A 23,279-nucleotide genomic window follows, 5' to 3' on the forward strand; every position below is an offset into this window, starting at 1 on the left:
AGTAATTATGTATTGCAAAAATTTACTAATTGTCATTAGTCAAATATAATCGTAAAGATGTATGCTTGTATGTGACAGTACATTATTAACGTAAAGCACAAGCCTATGTCACTATGTGTAACCGATATCAAAGATACAGCTATTCATTTAGCTGATGCTATAAGTGAAATTGTCCAGCTGTATTCTTTTACTTACCCTGCAGCACACGTCCATAACGCTAAAATATGTGATTTGAAAGATTACATGACATTCTACTATTTTTGGCTGTAGAACTTGCCTGAAAAACAAGTAGGCTACAAAAAACGTTCCAAGTGTGCCAAATTGTTTTAACATCAAAGGCCACACTGTTCTTTTCATTAGTGTTATGGACATTAGAAAAAGTAATTTTACCTTGGAATTGCACCTAGTGCTTCCAAACCAACACTAACATAGTGCATAGCCCAAAAGGTAGAGAATGATTATTTTGAGTTAGCACTTCTTTCAGCCTGATTCAGACTAGTACAAAAGTTTGTCATAAGTAGGCTAACAAATAACGAAAACATTTGCCACAGCAAGTATAACGCGGGACAAATTCAATATCACCAATGGCTATCACAGGGTTGTTTTCAGTCCCATCAGAAAAGGTTTAGAGTAACTAAATAACATTAGCAATGGTCATAACAGGTCAACTTGCAGCATGTGTAACTTAGTCCACAATATATGCCCATAATGGGCGTGCTAATGTTGTTTTCCTCAGCGTCTCAGCATAATGACAGAGAAACGGCCTCTGATAATGCATTGCTAATGTTAGCATACGTCTATCTGAGCTAACGTCACGTTACTTTGCACGAACATGCATAACTTTGTTCGACTGTCATGAATATATGAAATGTCCATTGACATCAAGTACAAGTTAGTCACACAGATGAATCTTACCTGTCCAGGAGAAAATTAACAACGTTGGCGTCTGTCTTCAAATTCTTCTCCGTTTTCAGCCGTCTCCATCTTTTAAAGGCATCTCCTATACAAATTATTGTTTTATTTCGGACTTTGTAAAGACGTATTTCGGAATTATAACGAGGTCTTTTAGATTTCGTAACGTTAGAAATTATTTATCCGACTAGAGTTAGGTTAGGTTAGAGCAGAGCTGGCAACCCGGATCCCGAAACACTACTGACTTTGTGATAGGTTGATAGGTGGAGGGTGGCGCATCAGGCCAAAACACAACATGACAACATCATCAGTTGAGGGCTGCAACTCTCACTTTTAAATGACAATATCCTGGCCAGACAGCTGTTGTCAGTGATATAAGTATTTGAAATGAACATGACTTTTTAATGTCTAGTGACACATCAGGGCCATTTTATGATTTATTGAAATAGATTTCTTAAATACGGTTCCTTTAAGTTGCGAGGTGGGGCCTCCATGGATCAAACTTGTTAGTCCAGCACATCCCACAGCTGCTCGATTGGATTGAGATCTAGGAAATGGAAAGGCCAAGGCAACACCTAGAACTCGTTGTGTTCCTCAAACCCATCCTGTACAATTTTGATTTGCGGCAGGGCACATTATCCTGCTGAGGAGAGTGCTATCGGGGAATACTGGTGCACATGGTCTGCAACAATGCTCAGGTAGGTGGAATGTGTCAAAGTAACATACACATGAATGGCAGGACCCAAGGTTTCCTAGCAGAATGTTGCCCAAAGCATCACACTGACTTGCCTTCTTCCCATAGTGCATCCGGGTGCCATCTGTTCTTCAGGTATGCGAGGCACACGCACCTGGCCATCCACATGATGTACAAGAAAACGTGATTCATAAGCCCAAGCCACCTTCTTCCATTGCTCCGTGGTCCAGTTCTGATGCTCACGTGCCCTTTGTAAGCACTTTCGGCAGTGGTCACAGGGGTCAGCATGAGCACCCTGACTGGTCTGCGGCAACACAGCCCCATGTGCAACAAACTGCAATGCACTGTGAGTTCTGACACCTTTCTATCAGTACCAGCATTCACTTTGTCGGCAATTTGAGCTACAGTAGCTCGTCTGTTGGATCGGACCACACGGTCTAGGCTTCGCTCCTGACATGCATCAGTGAGCCTTGGCTGCCCACGACCATGTCGCTGGTTCACTGCTTTTCGTTCTTTGGATCACTTTTGATAGGTACTGAACCCTGCAGACCGGGAACACCACAAAAGGGCTGATGTTTTGTAAATGCTTTGACCCAGTCGTCTAGCCATCACAATTTGGCCCTGGTCAAAGTCGCTCAGTTCCCATTTTTCCTGCTTCCAAAACATAAACTTTGAGGACAGAATGTTGACTTGCTGCCTAATATATCCCACCCAGGTGCCATGATAACAAGATGATCAGTGTTATTCACCTCACCTGTCAGTGGTCAATGTTATGGCTGATCAGTGTGAGATCACATCCCTGGAAAGGCCTGAAATCCCTGAAAAGCCTGCAAAGGAGAACTGATTGCTGTTAGTCATCTCATCTACAAAAATATCCTTGTTGCAAATGTGTGTTCAAGGAAGAATATGGTATCAATGGGATGGAAAATGTACATTGTTTAAATAATTTTCTCATGATAGAGACTCATACTACACTAGCAGGAAGTTTCCCTCAGCCCGGGGGCGGATCTCACCTGCTATAAATACTATGCAAACAAGACAATATTGCCATTCTCTGCACAAGCCAAAACAGGTAAGACATTTTCCCAATTTAAGTAACTTTGATCAACTTTTATATTGGTTGTATTAAATAAGCATTTGGGAGTAGGTCTTGCACATGCCTCATATTCTAAGTGTGAATATGAACCTAGCAATGAAAGATCAGAAGGGGTGTTGTTTTTCCAAATGACTATGTAACTTCATTTAAAATGATAATGCATTGGCTAAGGCTCAGACTTTTTTGGAATCTTTAAACTGCCCAATCTTTTAGATTGAATGATTTACTCAAAAAAATGTATAATGTTTTTGAGTAAAACTGTAATTTATGTGCAAATGATAGGGTTTTTGTCTAGCAGTATTAAAATTACAGTACGAATATATTTATCAAATATAGCTGCAAGCAGCGATTAAGGGGACCAAGTAATGATAAAAGGAAACTTTGAAGACCCTTGGAACATATGTTACTGTAACTAAGCAATTGTCTTTACATTTGCAACTTCAATTAAAGCTGCAAGCAGCATTTTGTGGGTTTCAGCATTTAGTTAGCATGAAAATTATGCAATATGGTATGTAGGGTAAAAGAAACTGCACGTGTACAAACATTAAGCCAATGCTGGATGTTTTTTCCTGACCAATTGTGACCCCATGTAGTTTTTTACATACTGGTCTGGTTTATACAACACTTGAAGATCTTCATACATAGATACAAAATGTCAAACTAAATCAAGATTGGTCATTTGCTGCCATAGTAGTGTTAAGTGTTTTTCAAAATAACTAAGATGGCTGAAAATCCATGATGGCGATTTTTTGGGTCTCAGTGGCAAAAAGTTTAATAGTGGATTGATTTCCAAGACCAACTTCACAGGCTTGTGCCACCATGAGGCTGATTGGCATGTCCACTGCACCAGTACCTTTACATCATTTTAACTCACAGGAATTTGGACTATAATAGTGAACTGGAACAAACAGAATAGGATTTTGGCATACTGTTGAAACCCAAATGACACATTGACAATTGACTTTGGTTGCGGAATAGCTTAGATTATTACAACAAAACATTCTCAGCATCAGTGTAATAAAAGATAGTAGATGAATGTCACACTCATAGAAATCTTATATAGTGAAAAGCTTAATTTTTCTAAGCTACACATTGAAAATGGAAATTACCATTTGAAAGGTTAAAAATAATATTAAGACTAGTCAAGCTAGATAATGTAGGTAGTAAATTAGAGATGTTACTTCTGTACATTTTATAACAATCACACCATTACCAGAATTGAGTAGTTATGTCAAATCATTTTATTGCTTATTTAGCAAGTTTCTAATAAAGGAATCAATTTCCATTTGTTTTACTCCACTTTGAAGATTGTAAATAAAAACTGTTTACACACAAATCAAATGTATTAATATAAAAAATATGTACAAGTATATATTTTAGTAAACTTTTATCCAGGACAACTTACAGGTACATTTTCCTGGAATAAATTAGTGGGGAGTGCCTTGCCCTAGGACACAAAAACATTTGGCTCAATTGGGAATCAAACAGAACTTAATTACAAATTTCACTCTAACTACAGTACCACTTGAACACACAAGGACAGGCTCCACACCCAAAGACACGCACAACACTCCGCATGAATCCAGGTTTGCGTGGCATCTATGAAACAAATAATATTACATTTTATGGAAAACTTTATTTTAGCCATGGGATTGATCTGAAATCTAACAGGACTAATAAAAGTTATACACTGCGGGCCAAAACTTTGAAATCATTTACAAATGTTGCTGTTTTGAAAGGACATTCTTATTTTCATTCACCAACGTGGTATTCAACTGATCAAAGTATAGTCAGGACATTAATGATGCCAAAAACATTACTATTTAAGTATTTTTGATTAAATCTACACAGGCCTCATTTCCAACAAACATTACTCCAACACCTTATCCTTGAGTTATCATGCCAAATTGCTAATGTGGCATTAGAACATCACTTAATTATATCAAACAGCTAAAAGCTATTTTCTTTGACAAATTAAGTGTTATATGGTCTTTGAGTTTGTGTTGCCACAGTCTAGAGTAAACTGGTATGTGTTGAGGTCAATATTAGGTCAAAAAGTGCAAAGAAGAAACAGCTCACTGTACAAAGCAGGCGGTCAGTCAATCAATGTTTTGAGGAATGAAAGATGTGGAAGGAGTAAATGTACAACTAAACAAAAGAATAAGTACATCAGAATGTCTAATATAAGAAAAAGACATCTCACGTCCAGAGCTTCATTTAATTCCTTTCTGCTATTTGAAACCTAATACATGCCAGTGCATTACATACTGTGAAAACTCAATAACACAAACAACGTTAAGTTTAATTTAAATAAACCAAATAGGTTTCAGCTGGGTTTAATATAATGAAAAAATATTTTCTAATACCAAATAAGAATTTAAGAATTATTTAAGGATGAGGTGTTCCTTAGTGTCTTTCAGAATTCACCTAGCAAATGTACACAATGACAAAGAAAAACACTAATGCAAAGATGTTAAAAAATATTTTAAAACTGGCCAAGCAACTTTGACATTTAAGTCTTTAAAATACAGGGTTTTTTAAGTGAGGGTGAATTTTTTTTGTAAAGCTCCTGGATTCTCAAATTGTACACAACTGAATATCCTGCTGAGACATGGTGCACCAAGTCATGTAGGCTGAATTAAAATGACAGTGAAACATGTAAAACGTCATTACTGCATGACAGAATGTTTTAATATTAACGAATTTGGTTGATAACAGACAGACCCTCTGATAATTCTCCTTAAATGTCCTAATATCGGTCGTCAATCTCTTACATTATTTAATCTTTACTGATGCTAGATGAGCGATCTATAGCCGGTCTTAAAACAGCTTTGTTAGCTGTCTATAGCGTAGCTCTCCAGCACAGCACTAATCAACTAGCTAGTGAACTTCATGTAGCTCAATTAGTAAATTAGCTAGCTACAATATCTGCCATCAACCTTGTTTGAAACAGGAACTAGCTCGCTATATCAATGAGAGAGCGGTCAATGTATGCTTTACCTGCTTGTGCACAACATTGCGAGAAATTAGGTTGCTAACTAGCTCAATCAAACACACTATACTATGCGATATAATGCTTCGCTTCAGGAAAACTCATGCGCAAGCAGCTTCTGTGGGAAAGAAGTCTAGCTGCACATACCAGTACCAGAAACGATTATGAAACAAAGAGCAGAGGTGTCAGAGTTTGATACCCACTGGCTCTGAGTATTTTTTGTTGCCTTTGCCTGCCTGCCACTCTGAAATTACTGCCAGTTGCTGAAGCACGTCGTCCTATTTTTTTTCCCCTCGAAAAGTGGAAGAGGGGGACAATAATGACATTTCAAAAAGTGGAGGGGACAAGTCCCTAATGAAATGTCCGCCTTCGTAAAATACCATTTTCAAAAATGTGGCTTTCCAATAGCTTGTTTAACAGTTTCCACATCCAGTGTACAGGCTACATTAGATCACCTTTGACAGGAAATGTTGCAACAATTAGGCCTATTACATCTATAAACGTTTCCAAAATATACCACAACAATTTACCAAATAGGCTAATATCCCCATTACAAGCTTCATTTTAAACTTACCCGCAAATCCAACAGGCCTACTTACGATTTGAATACACAGTGTTGTGTACTCTTGGAAAGCTCGTAATCTTTCGAAATACTACCACCTTGTAAAAGGGAGCAGGTGTGACCTAACGAACAATTTAAGCTGTCGATGGGATTGGACGTGACAAGGTCATTGATTATTAATTGACAGGAAGTCACATGGCAAAAAACCTGACCGGCTGCAAAAGTAAAGTCTAACCAAGGGAAATTAGAAAAAACATCTGCTAAAAACATATATCTATGTAACATTTAACAAGAAACTAACCTCATTGGACACATACTATAGAAACACATGCTTTAGTATTACCCGGAATACCCTAAAATATTAGTGTTTTTTTTTTTTACAAATAAATAGACGAATATTAAAGGTTTTCTTTACAGGAGGAAAAAAAATTATAAAATTGACTTCTTTTGAATTATAATTTCAATAGGGTTAGAATTTACACAGGCATTGATCATCCATAGACTAAACCTTAAGATGGTGTGCACTGGAATCTAGCTTATGGCAGCAACAATTTCAACTGCCAAGACCAACTTACTGTTCAAGGAGATTTACAAACCATTAACATTTGCTCTTCCTAACATAAGACTTCCTTCAAAATAATAGTCCAATATAAACAAAAAGATAACATCGAGGACTGAATGCTGTCATGCTCCCAACACCTCCCCCATTCCACATTGACAGACAGGCACTGCCATGGCTCCTCCCATAGCTTCAAAAATATCCCTCCGTAACTGCTGATCGAACCCACAACTCCAATGAGCTCTTCCTTCAAAATAAGAGTTCCCTCAAAATAATAGTCCAAAATAGAGAAAGAGAATAACACAAAATTTGGGGACTGAATGCTGCCATATTGTTTGAGATATACATTTTTCATATAGAACATTTAAATATCATTGTCCAAAGAACCTTCACAAGCAGACAGGATGCCAATCCGTTCCATGATATCAGAGTAGAGTAGTAATTTTACTTAATTCACTTATTGCGGTCAAATAATTTGAGATATCAAAATTCCAAATTATTGAATTGAAGATACTGGTCCCAGGGTCCATCTCAGCGAACGGTGTGCAAATACGTTCAGCGGTTTCCGAGGAGATGTCATTAACGAGTTTTTCACAAAAGTTACAATGGAGGCCATATTGTTTGAGACATCAACTTTTCTTAAAACTTTTAAAGACAATGGTCCAGTGGTCCTTTACACCGATTGTCAACCAACTCTGTTCAGTGGTTTTGGTGGAGATGTCGTTTAAGTGTGTTTCTATTAACGGCAAAATCGTGAAAAACATCAGTGATGTTTATTATTATTATTATAACCTTTATTTAACCAGAAAGATAACTCATTGAGATTAAAAATCTCTTTTCCAAGAGTGTCCTGGCCAAGACAGACAGCAGCACAATTAACAAGGTTGCAGACATAAAAACATATAACATCAACATATAACAAATTATGGCAATAATAAATAGTGAATTTCAAGGTCATAAAATATCATAGTTTCATTAATGTTGATCACAAGCAATAGACAACAGCAAGGATCGTCCGAATAGTCAGTCATAACATCTACAGCCGGTTTGTGTAGCTTGCATGTCATTTAAAAGTAATTTAAAACCAACTAACGAAACCGGCGCTTGAAGTTTCAGGACATTTTGCAGCTGATTCCAAGCACAGGGGGCTGCATACTTAAACGCCCCTTTTCCCAATTCAGTCCAGACGTGAGGGACAGATAAATTATTAGATCCTCAGAACGAAGACAATATCTTCCGGTACCTTTCTTTGTGATGTAAGATTGAAGGTATGGGGGAAGCAGACCAAGAATAGCTTTATAAATGAAAATGTACCAATGATTAAGCCTACGGGTGGACAATGCAGACCAACCAACCCGATCATACAAAGAACAGTGATGAGTAAGTGCTCTAAAGTTTTTGATAAACCTCAGAGCTCCGTGATAAACAGTATCCAGCAATTTCAAGCTTGTATAGGACGCATGCATGTATATAACATCGCCATAGTCCAGCACTGACATGAACGTAGCAGCAACAAGCCTCTTTTTAACCTCAAAAGAAAAACATGACTTGTTTCTAAAATAAAAACCCAGTCTCAGCTTCAGTTTTTTCACCAACTGCTGAATGTGAGGTTTAAAAGAAAGTGAATCATCGATTAGGATACCAAGATACTTGTATTGAGATACAAACTCAATCTCGGAGCCCGGAGAAGTGGTGATAGGTAAAAAGTTCTGTGACTTTGATTTTGCACTGGAAAACAACATAAGTTTTGTTTTGTCGTCATTCAAAACAAGTTTTAAATATTATAGCACCCCCAAGAGGTATTTCTGTATGGGACTTTTTCTGTCCATTCCTGACAGACACATTTACGAGTATGTGTCATTTCATAACTGTTTGATGTTCCATTTGGGATTAATGGACTTCTTATTTCATAGACCCGCCCAGCCCAATTTCATTCGCTGATTTCAGCCATACTATTTGAGAAATCAACTTTCCTTATAGAACTTTTAAAGATAATGGTTCAAAGGTCCTTCACACCAAACGGCATGCAAATCCGTTCAGCAGTCTCAGAGGAGATGTTGTTAACGAGTTTTTCACAGAAGTCACAATGGAGGCCATATTGTTTGAGATTTCAACTTTTCTTAAATAACTTTTAAAGACAAGGGTCCAGTGGTCCTTTACACCAATTGTCAACCAAATCTGTTCAGTGGTTTCGGAGGAGATGTTTTTTAAGTGTGTTTCTATTAACGGCAAAATCGTGAGAAACATCAGTGATGTTTATAGTGCCCCCAAGAGGTATTTCTGTATGGGACTTTTTCTGTCCATTCCTGACAGACACATTTACGAGTATGTTTCATTTCATAGCTGTTTGATCTTCCATTTGGGATTAATGGACTTCTAATTTCATAGACCCGCCCAGCCCAATTTCATTAGCTGATTTCAGCCATACTATTTGAGATATCAACTTTCCTTATCTCAGCCTCCCCGGGAAAGTCTATGCCAGGGTTCTGGAGAGGAGAATACGGCCGATAGTAGAACCTCGGATTCAGGAGGAACAGTGTGGTTTTCGTCCAGGCCGTGGAACACTGGACCAGCTCTATACCCTCTACGGGGTGTTGGAGGGTTCATGGGAGTTTGCCCAACCAATCCACATGTGTTTTGTGGATTTGGAGAAGGCATTCGACTGTGTCCCTCGCGGCATCTTGTGGAGGGTGCTTGGGGAATATGGGGTCCTGGGTCCTTTGCTAAGGGCTGTCAGGTCCCTATACAACCGAAGCAGGAGCTTGGTCCGCATTGCCGGCAGTAAGTCAGACTTGATCCCAGTGCATGTTGGACTCCGGCAGGGCTGCCCTTTGTCACCGGTTCTGTTTGTAATTTTTATGGACAGAATTTCTAGGCGCAGCCAGGGGCCGGAGGGTGTCAGGTTTGGGGACCACACGATTTCGTCTCTGCTCTTTGCAGATGATGTTGTCGTGTTGGCCCCTTCTAACCAGGACCTTCAGCATGCACTGGGACGGTTTGCAGCCGAGTGTGAAGCGGTGGGGATGAAAATCAGTACCTCCAAATCCGAGGCCATGGTCCTCAGTCGGAAAAGGGTGGCTTGCCCACTTCAGGTTGGTGGAGAGTGCCTGCCTCAAGTGGAGGAGTTTAAGTATCTAGGGGTCTTGTTCACGAGTGAGGGAAAAATTGGAACGGGAGATTGACAGACGGATCGGTGCAGCTTCTGCAGTAATGCAGTCGATGTATCAGTCTGTCGTGGTGAAGAAAGAGCTGAGCCGCAAGGCGAAGCTCTCGATTTACCAGTAAATCTACGTTCCTACTCTCACCTATGGTCATGAGCTTTGGGTCATGACCGAAAGGACAAGATCCCGGATACAGGCGGCCGAAATGAGCTTTCTCCGCAGGGTGGCTGGGCGATCCCTTAGAGATAGGGTGAGAAGCTCGGTCACCCGGGAGGAGCTCAGAGTAGAGCCACTGCTCCTCCACATCGAGAGGGGTCAGCTGAGGTGGCTTGGGCATCTTTTTCGGATGCCTCCGGAACGCCTTCCTGGGAAGGTGTTCCGGTCCCGTCCCACCGGGAGGAGACCCCGGGGAAGACCTAGGACACGCTGGAGGGACTATGTCTCCCGGCTGGCCTGGGAACGCCTCGGTGTCCCCCCGGAAGAGCTAGAGGAAGTGTCTGGGGAGAGGGAAGTCTGGGCATCCCTGCTTAGACTGCTGCCCCCGCGACCCGGCCCCGGATAAGCGGAAGAAGATGGATGGATGGATGGAACTTTCCTTATAGAAATTTTTAAGATAACGGTTCAAAGGTCCTTCACACCAAACGGCACGCAAATCCGTTCAGCGGTCTTGGAGGAGATGTCGTTAACGTTTTTTTCACCAAATTCAAAATGAAGGAAAATCCAAGGGGCGAATTTAAAAGACCCCAGAGACTTTTTTGGTCAGCATGAGAAGAGGTATATCTGGAACTTGGTTGCGTGTCTCTACGACATTCGGTTCATGAGATCTGAGCTTCACTTTTTCCATTTCTGACTGCTACAGTACCACCATGAGGAGTATGGGGACCATACATAAAAGGGTTTCAGCAACTTCGTTGCTTGGCCCCCTAAAAAAAACAAAAAAACAATAGGGTACCGTACCTACGGTACTTGGTCCCCTAATAATTAGTTTTAACCGGCATGATCACCGAGTATATACCTAAAGGACACCTGTTCAATTATCTAATCAACCAATCACATGGCAGTTGCTTCAATGCATTTAGGGGTGTGGTCCTGGTCAAGACAATCTCCTGAACTCCAAACTGAACGTCAGAATGGGAAAGAAAGGTGATTTAAGCAATTTTGAGCGTGGCATGGTTGTTGGTGCCAGATGGGCCGGTCTGAGAATTTCACAATCTGCACAGTTACTGGGATTTTCACGCACAACCATTTCTAGGGTTTACAAAGAATGATGTGAAAAGGGAAAAACATCCAGTATGCGGCAGTCCTGTGGGCGAAAATGCCTTGTTGATGCTAGAGGTCAGAGGAGAATGGGCCGACTGATTCAAGCTGATAGAAGAGCAACTTTGACTGAAATGAACACTCGTTACAACCGAGGTATGCAGCAAAGCATTTGTGAAGCCACAACACGCACAACCTTGAGGCGGATGGGCTACAACAGCAGAAGACCCCACCGAGTACCACTCATCTCCACTACAAATAGGAAAAAGAGGCTACAATTTGCACGAGCTCACCAAAATTGGACAGTTGAAAACTGGAAGATGATAAAGACCACCCTGGAGCCAGGCCTGGGGTTGGGGCTCGTAAGCGAGCGCCTGGTGGCCGGGCCTTTCCCCATGGGGCCTGGCCGGGCTCAGCCCGAACGGGCGACGTGGGGCCGCCTTCCCGTGGGCTCACCACCCACGGGAGGGACCATAAGGGGCCGGTGCAAAGAGGATCGGACGGCAGTCGAAGGCAGGGTCCTAGACAACCCGATCTCTGGACACGGAAACTAGCTCTAGGGATGTGGAATGTCACCTCGCTGGCAGGGAAGGAGCCTGAGATCGTGCGTGAGGTTGAGAGGTTCAGATTAGAGGTAGTCGGGATCACCTCTACGCACGGCTTGGGCTCTGGAACCACACTCCTTGAGAGAGGATGGACTCTTCACCACTCTGGAGTTGCCCATGGTGAGAGGCGGCGGGCTGGTGTGGGTTTGCTTATAGCTCCCCAGCTCTGCCGCCATGTGTTGGAGTTTACCCCGGTGAACGAGAGGGTCGTTTCCCTGCGCCTACGGGTCGGGGATAGGTCTCTCACTGTTGTTTGTGCCTACGGGCCGAACGGCAGTGCAGAGTACCCAACCTTCTTGGAGTCTCTGGGAGGGGTGCTGGAAAGTGCTCCGACTGGGGACTCTATCGTTCTACTGGGGGACTTCAACGCCCACGTGGGCAACGACAGTGACACCTGGAGGGGTGTGATTGGGAGGAGAGGCCCCCCTGATCTGAACCCGAGTGGTGTTCAGTTATTGGACTTCTGTGCTAGTCACCGTTTGTCCATAACGAACACCATGTTCAAGCATAAGGGTGTCCATCAGTGCACGTGGCACCAGGACACCCTAGGCCGCAGGTCGATTATCGACTTTGTTGTCGTCTCATCTGACCTGGGGCTGTATCTCTTGGACACTCGGGTGAAGAGAGGGGCGGAGCTGTCAACTGATCACCACCTGGTGGTGAGTTGGATCCGATGGCGGGGGAGGAAGCTGGACAGACTCTGCAGGCCCAAGCGTACTGTAAGGGTCTGCTGGGAACGTCTGGCCGAGTCTCCTGTCAGAGAAATCTTTAACTCCCACCTCCGGCAGAGCTTCGACTGGATCCCGAGGGAGGCTGGAGATATTGAGTCCGAGTGGACCATGTTCATCACCGCCATTGTCGAAGCGGCCGCTTGGAGCTGTGGCCGTAAGGTCTCCGGTGCCTGTCGAGGCGGCAATCCCCGAACCCGCTTGGCCTGCCAGTATCCGTCAGCTGCCTCAGGAGTCCCACAACCCAACCAGGCCTGATAGGACTCCTTCTTCAGCTTGACGGCATCCCTTACTTCCCGTGTCCACCACCGGGTTCGGGGATTGCCGCCTCGACAGGCACCGGAGACCTTACGGCCACAGCTCCGAGCGGCCGCTTCGACAATGGAGGTTGGAGAACACGGTCCACTCGGACTCAACATCTCCAGCCTCCTTCGGGATCCAGTCGAAGCTCTGCCGGAGGTGGGAGTTAAAGATCTCTCTGACAAGAGACTCGGCCAGACGTTCCCAGCAGACCCTTACAGTACGCTTGGGTCTGCCGAGTCTGTCCAGCTTCCTCCCCCGCCATCGGATCCAACTCACCACCAGGTGGTGATCAGTTGACAGCTCTGCCCCTCTCTTAACCAGAGTGTCCAAGACATAAGGCCGCAGGTCAGATGAAACGACAACAAAGTCGATAGTCGACCTACGGCCTAGGGTGTCCTGGTGCCACGAGCACTGATGGACACCCTTATGCTTGAACATGGTGTTCGTTATGGACAAACTGTGACTAGCACAGAAGTCCAATAACTGAACAACGCTCAGGTTCAGCTCAGGGGGGCCGTTCCTCCCAATCACGGCCCACCAGGTGTCACTGTCGTTGCCCACGTGGGCGTTGAAGTCCCCCAGTAGAATGATGGAGTCCCCAGTCGGCACTTTCCAGCACCCCTCCCAGAGACACCAAGAAGGTTGGGTACTCTGCACTGCCGTTCGGCCCATAGGCACAAACAGTGAGAGACCTATCCCCGACCCGTAGGCGCAGGGAAACGACCCTCTCGTTCACCGGGGTAAACTCCAACACATGGCGGCAGAGCTGGGGGGCTATAAGCAAACCCACACCAGCCCGCCGCCTCTCACCATGGGCAACTCCAGAGTGGTGAAGAGTCCATCCTCTATCAAGGAGTGTGATTCCAGAGCCCAAGCCGTGCGTAGAGGTGATCCCGACTATCTCTAGTCGGAACCTCTCAACCTCACGCACAATCTCAGGCTCCTTCCCTGCCAGCGAGGTGACGTTCCACGTCCCTAGAACTAGTTTCCGTGTCCAGGGATCGGGTTGTTTAGGCCCCTGCCTTCGACTGCTGCCCGATGCTCTACGCACCGACCCCTTATGGTCCCTTCTGCAGGTGGTGAGCCCACGGGAAGGTGGCCCCACGTCGCTCCTTCGGGCTGAGCCCGGCCGGACCCCGTGGGGAAAGGCCCGGCCACCAGGCGCTCGCATACGAGCCCCAACCAAGGGCCTGGCTCCAGGGTGGGGCCCTGGCTGTGCCATACCGGGCGACGTCACGGTCCTCAAAATGGTTTCCATCATTAAAGGGTTTTTGAACCGCTCTTAGTCTGACCTGTCGCCCAGGACCTTTGCCTTGGGAGACCCTACCAGGGGCATATAGCCCCAGACAACATAGCTCCTAGGGTCACTCGGGTACTCAAACCCCTCCACCACATTAAGGTGGCAGTTCATGGAGGAGAAAATATGAATGTATTAAAGTAAAAAAGTATTTTAATTACTGAAGGCCGTATAGGATTCTAACAATTGAAAACAGAGTGGTACAAGCAAAAAATAAGAATCATGGCAAGAAATGCAAGTGAAAAGTTTAGTTATTTACTACTAATATACTAATATATTTACTTGGCATTGCTGATACCATTAAACAAGGCAACACTGCTTACATTACAAGATAATACTTACCAAGAGCAATTATGAGCAGACATAGGCAAAAGACATATGGCCTAAGACAGAAAGAAATCGAAGGAGAAATGTAGAGAGAGTGAAAAAGAGACACAAACAGAGAGATACAAATAGACAGAGATACCAACAAAGAAAGGGAGATTGATACAGAGTTATTTAGATTGATTTATATGTTAAAAGTTCAACCGGATGAAAATTGCAACTGTCACACGTCCTCTTCCACAATTCATGGATCAGGGCATCAGTGAACTCCTGGACAGTCTGTGGCACTCATTGGCGGCATTAGATGCAACGATACATAACGTTCCAGACGTTCTCAATTGGATTCAGGTCTGGGGAACATGAGGGCCAGTCAATGGCATCAATGCCTTTGTCATCCAGGAACTGCCTACATACTCTGGCCACATGAGGCTGGGCATTGTCCTGCACCAGCAGGAACCTAGGGCCCACTGCACCAGCGTAAGGTCTGACGATGCTTCAGAAGATTTCTTCTCAGTACCTAACAGCAGTAAGGGTACCATTGGTTAGCACATGGAGGTCTGTGTCTCTCCAAGGATATGCCTCCCCAGACCATCACTGACCCACTGCCAAACCGGTCATGCTGGATGATGTTGCAGGCAGCATAACGTTCACCATGGCATCTCCAGACTCTTTCATGTCGGCTCAATGTGAACTTGCTCTCACCTGTGAAGAGAACGAGGCGCCAATGGCAGACCTGCTATTTTAGGTGTTCTCTGGCGAATGCCAATCGAGCTGCTCAGTGCTGGAATGTGAGCATAGGTTCCACTAGAGGACGTCGGGCCCTCATGCCACCCTCATGGAGTCTGTTTCTGACAGATTGGACAGAAACATGCGTAAGAGTTGCCCGCTGGAGGTCATTTTGTTGGGCTCTGGCAGTGTTCCTCCTGTTCCTCCTCGCACAAAGGAGCAGATAGTGGTCCTGCTGCTGGGTTGATGCCCTTCTACAGCCCTGTCCAGCACTCCTTGTGTAATGGCCCGTCTTCTGGTATCTCCTCCATGCTCTTGAGACTGTACTGGAAAACACAGCAAAACCATTACATTTTTGGGGTGTTTCTTGCTGTTGACTCTCCAGTGCACCTGTTGTAACTTTCATTTACACCAAAACTGGTGACACTGATTCACAATCGCTTATGCTTCCTAACTGGACAGATTGATATCCCTGAAGTTTAATTCACTTGGTGTTATACTGTGATGATTACATGATCCTTTAATTTTTTTGAGCAGTGTATTTTGGGAAATGCTATTAGGTTCTGTGTCAGCATAGAGTATGAAAAGTGCCATTTTCTGTTGGAACCCAGCCACTAGGGGTAGTAATGAAGTTAAATAGCATGTCTGTTTGCCAAAGCATAGTGGTTCGGGGATGGTGGGCAGGTGTTTCCACAACCCTTTTTCAGTGAACAAATTTTTTGTCAGCGAATTGTGTTGTTTAGACATTGAGACATTTTTCTGTCTTTGTAACCTTAACCCTAACACTAACCTCCATACTGTGATGCCTAACCTTATCCATAACCTCACCCTAACTTTATTCCTATTCCCAAAGACTGTACTGTGAGGCCTTAAACCTAAGTTAACCTTAATTGTTAACTGTAAATGTTATTTGTAACAAGACATTTTTCATTTAGAATTAATTATGTTCAGGACCACCATCATAGCGTAACGTTCAGGAGCTACAAAATATGTTGTTAATACCAATAGCACTGGGAATATGTGGACATCTGTTCATACTGAACGTAATCGCAGTTTACAAAATAGTTCCATATGACTGTAATTCCTGAGAGATATGCTCCTTACAAAGCAATGTGGGACACCAGCTGATACTCCACGCAGCTACAGAGGTCTACAGGTGGTGTCTCGCTCAATGCATTTTGGAGTGGAATGAGCGGTGACATACTGTGATATTATAGTCATGAAATCAAAGGAAACAAAACAATGCATAAGAGAATTAAATCAGACGTACAGAGGCTGAAGAGAGAAGGCAAAAGAGAGTAGCTTATGTTGAAATCAAAAGGTTACAAAGAGGATATTTGACATCAATCCTGTTGTAGGACACAGAGGACCCCTCTCAGGGTGGTGTGAGGAATTGGCCACACGCACGCACAGACACGCACACATGCACACTCTGTTGTTGGGGCCTGAGGACATCTGGTAGGCTAATGACCATTGTTTTCATGGCCTTTTCTGTATTCTGGCATAAGTCTATATTAACCATGTTCTCAATGAGAACACTGTAACATCTACGGAAAGTAACATCATGAATACCCATGCTAATAAAGACGTTGTCCCTCGATATCCGGGTTATGGTTTCGTTCACAAATCAAAGTGAATGATATCAAACAGTACGAAGCTTGGTTCTGAAGTCCTTCCAGCTCCATGTACAAACAGAATTCTCCTAAAAACTTCCATCATCACAGCAGGACTTCTTTAACAGGGAGCACACTGTTAGTCAACATGTAAACAACATTGTTGTCACGAATCCCTCCGGCGCAGGTGATCCTCTGTTGCACCGGCTCCAGAGGTCTCCATCACCAGCCTTCTAGGCACCACTGTTCGGCTGATTTTCATGCCTATATATATGGCCCTGTTTCCCCAGTGCTGGGACGGTTATTATTTCCTTGTCACTGTGCAGTGAGTATGACTATTCTATGCGTATGTGTATTGTATCGTTCCGGCTTCATCCGTGTGTATGTTTCACCTCACTTTACTTTGGACTTGCCTAGTCAGTTTTTTGATGTGCTTTGAGTTGGGTTATAGAAACCCTTACCAAATTTCCTGCGTTTGTCTCCACTCCCTAAAACACTGTGACAATTGTCAGTGAGTTTAAATGCTTTCCTGGCAAGCTAAAGCAGATACATTTACACATCTTTTTCCTTGGGTTGACAAAATTCCAAGGTTAACTTTCTGTAAATTGTTCTTATTGTCATACCTTTTGATATTTAGACTTAAATGAGGTAAATTAAGTGTGGTCCATGTACATCTGATAACTAATTTTCATCAGACAGGACAACATCTCATCCCATCACGTCCAATCTGTCTCTCTTGACACGGCTGTCACCATGGAGATGACACTTCTCCTGCTCCTTCTCTGTGCCAGTAAGGACACACTCAACCTATCCAACTGGATCATCCAAAACGCACTCTATGCTGTATCCTGTCAAGCCATTAAACATATATATACTCCCTTAATTGATGGTTTTATGCAAATGTGTCATTTACCTTTTACTTGAATATTTGAGTGAGTTCAGTAAACTATGAATGGATTATTTTGATGTTCATTTTGTGTTTTCAGGAGTCTGCTACACTGCCGCAAACAGCCGACTCAGAAAATTCAGCGTCATTCAGCTACGATGTAATTGGACAACGGCATTGAGCTACTGTAAGAGCAATCATAGTACTCTCGCCACGATGTACAACCAGGAGGAATATGAGCAGCAGAAACAGTTGCTACGTAATGGAATCAGCAATGCCTGGATAGGTCTCAACCGCCAGCGGTACAGACTGAAGTGGTCCAATGGAGACCCTGTTAATGCCTCTGCATGGCCATCACTTCCAAGTGAAAACCAATATTCCTATTGTGCATCAATGCACACAAATACAACATGGTCATTATGTACAGATCCCAAGATCTTCATGTGTTACGGAAATGGTAATGCACTCCTCCGAAAAAATATATCCGCTTTGCTGTTCACATGCTCTTTAACAAAATCCAGCTCAAATTCATAATCAACAATATCTAGATGTCATTACCTAATATCAGCCTAAGATGAGTAAAAGTTGTCTATTCTGTGTGCACAGGGCCTGGTGATTCCTTTCCCCAATACAGGCTGATTAAACAAAACCTGACCTGGTATGAAGCTCAGAATTACTGCAGATATAACTTAATTGACCTCGTCAGTATTATGAATGAGAGACAAAAGGAAGAAGTGAAGAACTGCGGGATGAACAGCACCACTCCTTTCTGGATCGGTCTACTGTATGATGACTGGGAGTGGGCTGATGGAGGGAAATCTGCCTATAGAAAGTGGTCCACAATAGCTCCGTATCCTAAGGAGAATATCCTAAGGAACTACACTTATCTAATGAAGAGTTTGGAAGATATTTTCACTGTATCACTTAAAAATAAATGTGACGGTGCAATCTGCTCTGAAGGTAAGTTTCTCAAAAAGAACAATGTGAAGAACAGCGTTTCTGTATAGAGATAGTAGCATGGTCAAGCAGACTGACCACTCCCCAAAACACCAGACTATAATAAGTGGGCTGATGGAGGGAACTCTGCCAACAGAACCAGGCCCACCTGAACTACAATTTCTATCCCAGACCAACATCTATGTCACCTATTGGTATTAAAATTAAAACATGAAATATTAATTCTGCTCCAAAGTTGCTAAAGAACCTATTCAATTATAAAATTGCTGATTTGTACTAAATATGCAAATTAATATTGTATATTTAAAGTTGTCTGTTGAAGCAGACTGACCCCTGCAAATATTATATTTAAGTTATTAGTTAATTAGTCCCCCAGTATATAGTGGTTCCATGCCAGCTAATCAACTGGATGGTTGATTTAAAACAAGTTTATTTGAAAAATGACATATCTAGCCTATCTATGACATATTTATGACATACCACCCATTGCCTTTCAGGATCAGTGCGCGTCCACATTATCAGGGAAAAAAAGATATGGGAAGATGCTTTGAACTACTGCAATAAACACCATGATGGACTGCTGCGTTTTGAGTCTGCAGAAGACCTGTCAGCGATCGACCAGCAGTTAAAAGGGACTAATTTAACTGGCCCCGTGTGGATCGGTCTGAGACAGAGCAGTCTCTTTGGGTTCTGGGTCTGGACCAATGGGCTGTCAGTGAACCCAGAGGACTGGAGTAACTGGGAGGGAGGGATATGGCCTCAATTGCCCCTGTCCCACCAATGTGGTGCCATGGAAACAAAGAAGGGATACAAGTGGGTTGATCAGGACTGTCTGTCGCAGTTGTACTTTGTTTGTGAAGAACTGATCTGAACTCAGGAACGCGGCAAACAACTAAAACACAGGGATACCGGTGAAGTGGCATGTGGACACGTGCTGATTATTGACCTTATCCACCCCACAGTTCAGCTTCCTCAACTGACAGGCCCCACACACATGGGAACATGACCACCCTCCTTGACCTTGTTCCAATCGGTTGAGGTGTATAAAAACGGGGTGTTCTTAACTCTGTTTCACAGGCACTATATTATACTATAGTTATATATATATATAATATGGTTACAATTAAAATTAAAATAAAACAAGAAGTCACTGTGGTCCATGTACATCAGACACCTCGATATCATCAGACAGGACATAATTTCACCACATTTCTTCTGTGATTACTGACCCTGCTGTCACCGTGGAGATTGTTCCCCTCCTGCTCCTACTCTGTGCCAGAAGGAGTCACCTAACACAGCTTAACTGTTAACCTATAAATCAATACATGGAGATGCACCTACTTACCTTACTGAAATGATCCAGCCATACATACCTACACGTAACCTACGATCGCAAGATGCAGGCCTTTTAATTGTACCTAGAATTTTTAAACAAACAGCCGGAGGCAGGGCCTTTTCTCATAGAGCTCCACTACTGTGGAAAGATCTGCCAATTAAGGTTAGAAATGCAATCTCAGTGCAAACTTTCAAGTGTCTACTAAAGACATATCTCTACAGTATGGTCTATGATAAGGTATAGCCTGGCCCGGGGGTGTGAAGGTGACCAGAAGGCTTGATACTGTCCACCCTTGCTGTCTTGCCAGGTGGGCTCTTGTCGCCACTGGGATGCCCTCCCTCCAATGCCTTTCGGGGGAAGAGTCACTGGCTTGTTGTTGTCTCTCTGTTGCGCAACTGTGCAATTGGGCTGTACTCTGCTGGCAATACTCGGCCCTCATTCAGGGTGGTCACGGTTGGTGGGTGTCCCTTTGGATGATGCCTGGCAATGTGGGTGGATTGATTTCCTGCCTGTTGGGCCCTGTCCGGGGCCTCCCCCTAGTCTCAGTCCAAAGGTCTTATGCTGCTATACTATTGTGCTGGGGGATTGGGTCAGTTGTCCTTCCCCACTAAGTTCTCCTTCTCCACTATAAATCGTTGTTGATACGAGGAATGCATTTTCTTAATTTTCCCAGTCTCCTCCCGTTTTAAACTTTAGGAGAACATGAGGTCCACACATGCTGAGTACCTGGTTTGGCTGTCCCTGTCCTTGTCCATCTGGTCATACTTCTGACCTAGTCTAAATGTAAATTTCTAGGGTTTACAAAGAATGGTGTGAAAAGGGAAAAACAGTCCTGTGGGGGGCGAAAATGCCTTGTTGATGCTAGAGGTCAGAGGAGAATGGGCCGACTGATTCAAGCTGATAGAAGAGCAACTTTGACTGAAATAACCACTTGTTACAACCGAGGTACACAGCAAAGCATTTGTGAAGCCACAACACGCACAACCTTGAGGCGGATGGGCTACAACAGCAGAAGACCCCACCGGGTACCACTCATCTCCACTACAAATAGGAAAGAGAGGCTACAATTTGCACGAGTTCACCAAAATTGGACAGTTGAAGACTGGAAGAATGTTGCCTGGTCTGATGAGTCTCGATTTCTGTTGAGACATTCAGATGGTAGAGTCAGAATTTGGCGTAAACAGAATGAGAACATGGATCCATCATGCCTTGTTACCACTGTGCAGGCTGGTGGTGCTGGTGTAATGGTGTGGGGGATGTTTTCTTGGCACACTTTAGGCCCCTTAGTGCCAATTGGGCATTGTTTAAATGCCACGGCCTACCTTAGCATTGTTTCTGACCATTTCCATCCCTTTATGACCACCATGTACCCATCCTCTGATGGCTACTTCCAGCAGCATAATGCACCATGTCACAAAGCTCGAATCATTTCAAATTGGTTTCTTGAACATGACAATGAGTTCACTGTACTGAAATGGCCCCCACAGTCACCAGATCTCAACCCAATAGAGCATCTTTGGGATGTGGTGGAACGGGAGCTTCGTGCCCTGGATGTGCATCCCACAAATCTCCATCAACTGCAAGATGCTATCCTATCAATATGGGCCAACATTTCTAAAGAATGCTTTCAGCACCTTGTTGAATCAATGCCACGTAGAATTTATTACAAACCACACAGCCCCATACCATATTTCATCCCCTGGACATGCATAGATCATACCGGAAGTTACACCCCCTAACATACGTAACACAGAGGAAGTACGACCCCAAGCATACATCACACCGGAAGTCCCACCCCAAGCATACATCACACAGGAAGTCCCACCCACCAAACCGGACGTCCTGCCCCCATACTGGAAGTCCCAACCACACGTCAATCAATTGTCAAAAGTGACAGAATAATCCCTATATTAAATATAGCTGCAAGCAGCGATTAAGGCGGGCAGAGCGGGGCACAGGAAGCATCTCACAGCATGCTCACTAGAGAAATGTTTTGCTATTTAAAATGCCCAATGGCGCTAGTAGTCAGAATGTCCAATCAAAGAAGAGGAAATCAAAACAAAAATACCTTGAAACCAGAAAAGGAACCAGGCAATCCTAGTTCAGCCGATTAGAAGGGATGATTATTGTTGTCGCTGGCAGGTTTCAATCGCTAGTTTTCTATGTGGCAGACTGTCTTTAATCATTATGCTATATAAACAGTAGAATGCAAATTTCATCTCAGCCATTACATTTTTGCTGAAATTATGTAGACAACAGAACATTTATTAACGAAACTAAAACGTAGTCTTGTACAAAGATTGCTGTAGATGGCTAATGGCTACACGGCCTACTTATAACGAAAACAATGACTCCAATCACTCCGTGGCTGATTTGTGTCTTTGGAAAACACTAAGAGTATAAAAGGGTCACGTACAATAATTATTCACTTAAATATACGAGAATCATGGTATTACAGAGGGGATATATATTGTTGTGTGAAGGCTGAAATGGATATACAAAATTTGTTGTGTCTCCGAGAAGAATCAAACCAGGGTCAGAATATCGAAGAACTGGGACGTTTCCACTACACCACAAAGTTGATTGTTCATACTGCTCTCTATCGTCTCCAAATGTAAATTTTACCCCAGCCATTACAATTTTGTTGAGATAAAGTGGGCAACAAAACATTAGTTAACGGAACTAAAGTGTACTGTTGTACAAAGATGACTTTAGATGGCTACCTAAAAGCTATACATCCTACACATAACGAAAACAATGACTCCAATCCCTCATGGCTGGTTCCTTTCTTCGGAAAAAAATAACAGTATAAAAATGTCACGTATTACAATTATACATTTACATTATTTTGAAGTTTTACACATGAAAGTTAACCAGGCTGATAAATCGTTTTACATAGCTACCATTTACAGCCTCGCCCGGGCCATACTCCTCAATGAGTTTCCAGAATTCTTGTCCAACCTTGTAATTATGGCAGATAGTATTCTAATGTTTGGTGATTTCAATATTCATATAGAAAATTTCAATGATCCTCTTCAAAAATCAATCAATCAAATTTATTTATAAAGCCCTTTTTACAACAGCAGTTGTCACAAAGTGCTTTACAGAGACACCCGGCCTTAAAAAAAAGCCTTTGAAGCCATAATTGATTCAGTGGGTTTTATCCAACATGTCTCAAGTCCAACACATTGCCACAATCACACCTTGGATTTAGTCCCGTCACGAGAAATAGATATTGTAGATCTAATAATTTCCCCCCAAAATCCAGGAT

At 43.3% G+C, this 23,279-nt stretch overlaps 1 protein-coding gene across 1 annotated transcript; it reads left to right on the top strand.

Moving 5' to 3' along the window:
* Positions 1 to 2,668: 2,668 nt before the first annotated feature.
* On the top strand, positions 2,669 to 19,570 carry LOC105020144 (secretory phospholipase A2 receptor). Its single transcript, XM_010886883.2, has 5 exons — positions 2,669 to 2,678; positions 17,525 to 17,619; positions 17,816 to 18,172; positions 18,322 to 18,675; positions 19,170 to 19,570. The coding sequence occupies exons 2-5, from the start codon at positions 17,583 to 17,585 to the stop codon at positions 19,541 to 19,543; spliced, it is 1,122 nt and encodes a 373-aa protein (XP_010885185.2). The 5' UTR covers positions 2,669 to 2,678; positions 17,525 to 17,582; the 3' UTR covers positions 19,544 to 19,570.
* Positions 19,571 to 23,279: the final 3,709 nt, after the last annotated feature.

The sequence above is a fragment of the Esox lucius genome, chromosome 23, assembly GCF_011004845.1.
Source record: "Esox lucius isolate fEsoLuc1 chromosome 23, fEsoLuc1.pri, whole genome shotgun sequence".
Taxonomy (NCBI): domain Eukaryota; kingdom Metazoa; phylum Chordata; class Actinopteri; order Esociformes; family Esocidae; genus Esox; species Esox lucius.

Excerpts from the sequence above, each read along its gene's own strand:
- LOC105020144 (XM_010886883.2), top strand. The coding sequence starts at position 17,583 with ATGGAGATGACACTTCTCCTGCTCCTTCTCTGTGCCA. Across the intron at positions 18,173-18,321 it reads CTTCATGTGTTACGGAAATG|GGCCTGGTGATTCCTTTCCC; the intron begins GTAATGCACTCC and ends CTGTGTGCACAG. Across the intron at positions 18,676-19,169 it reads CGGTGCAATCTGCTCTGAAG|GATCAGTGCGCGTCCACATT; the intron begins GTAAGTTTCTCA and ends ATTGCCTTTCAG.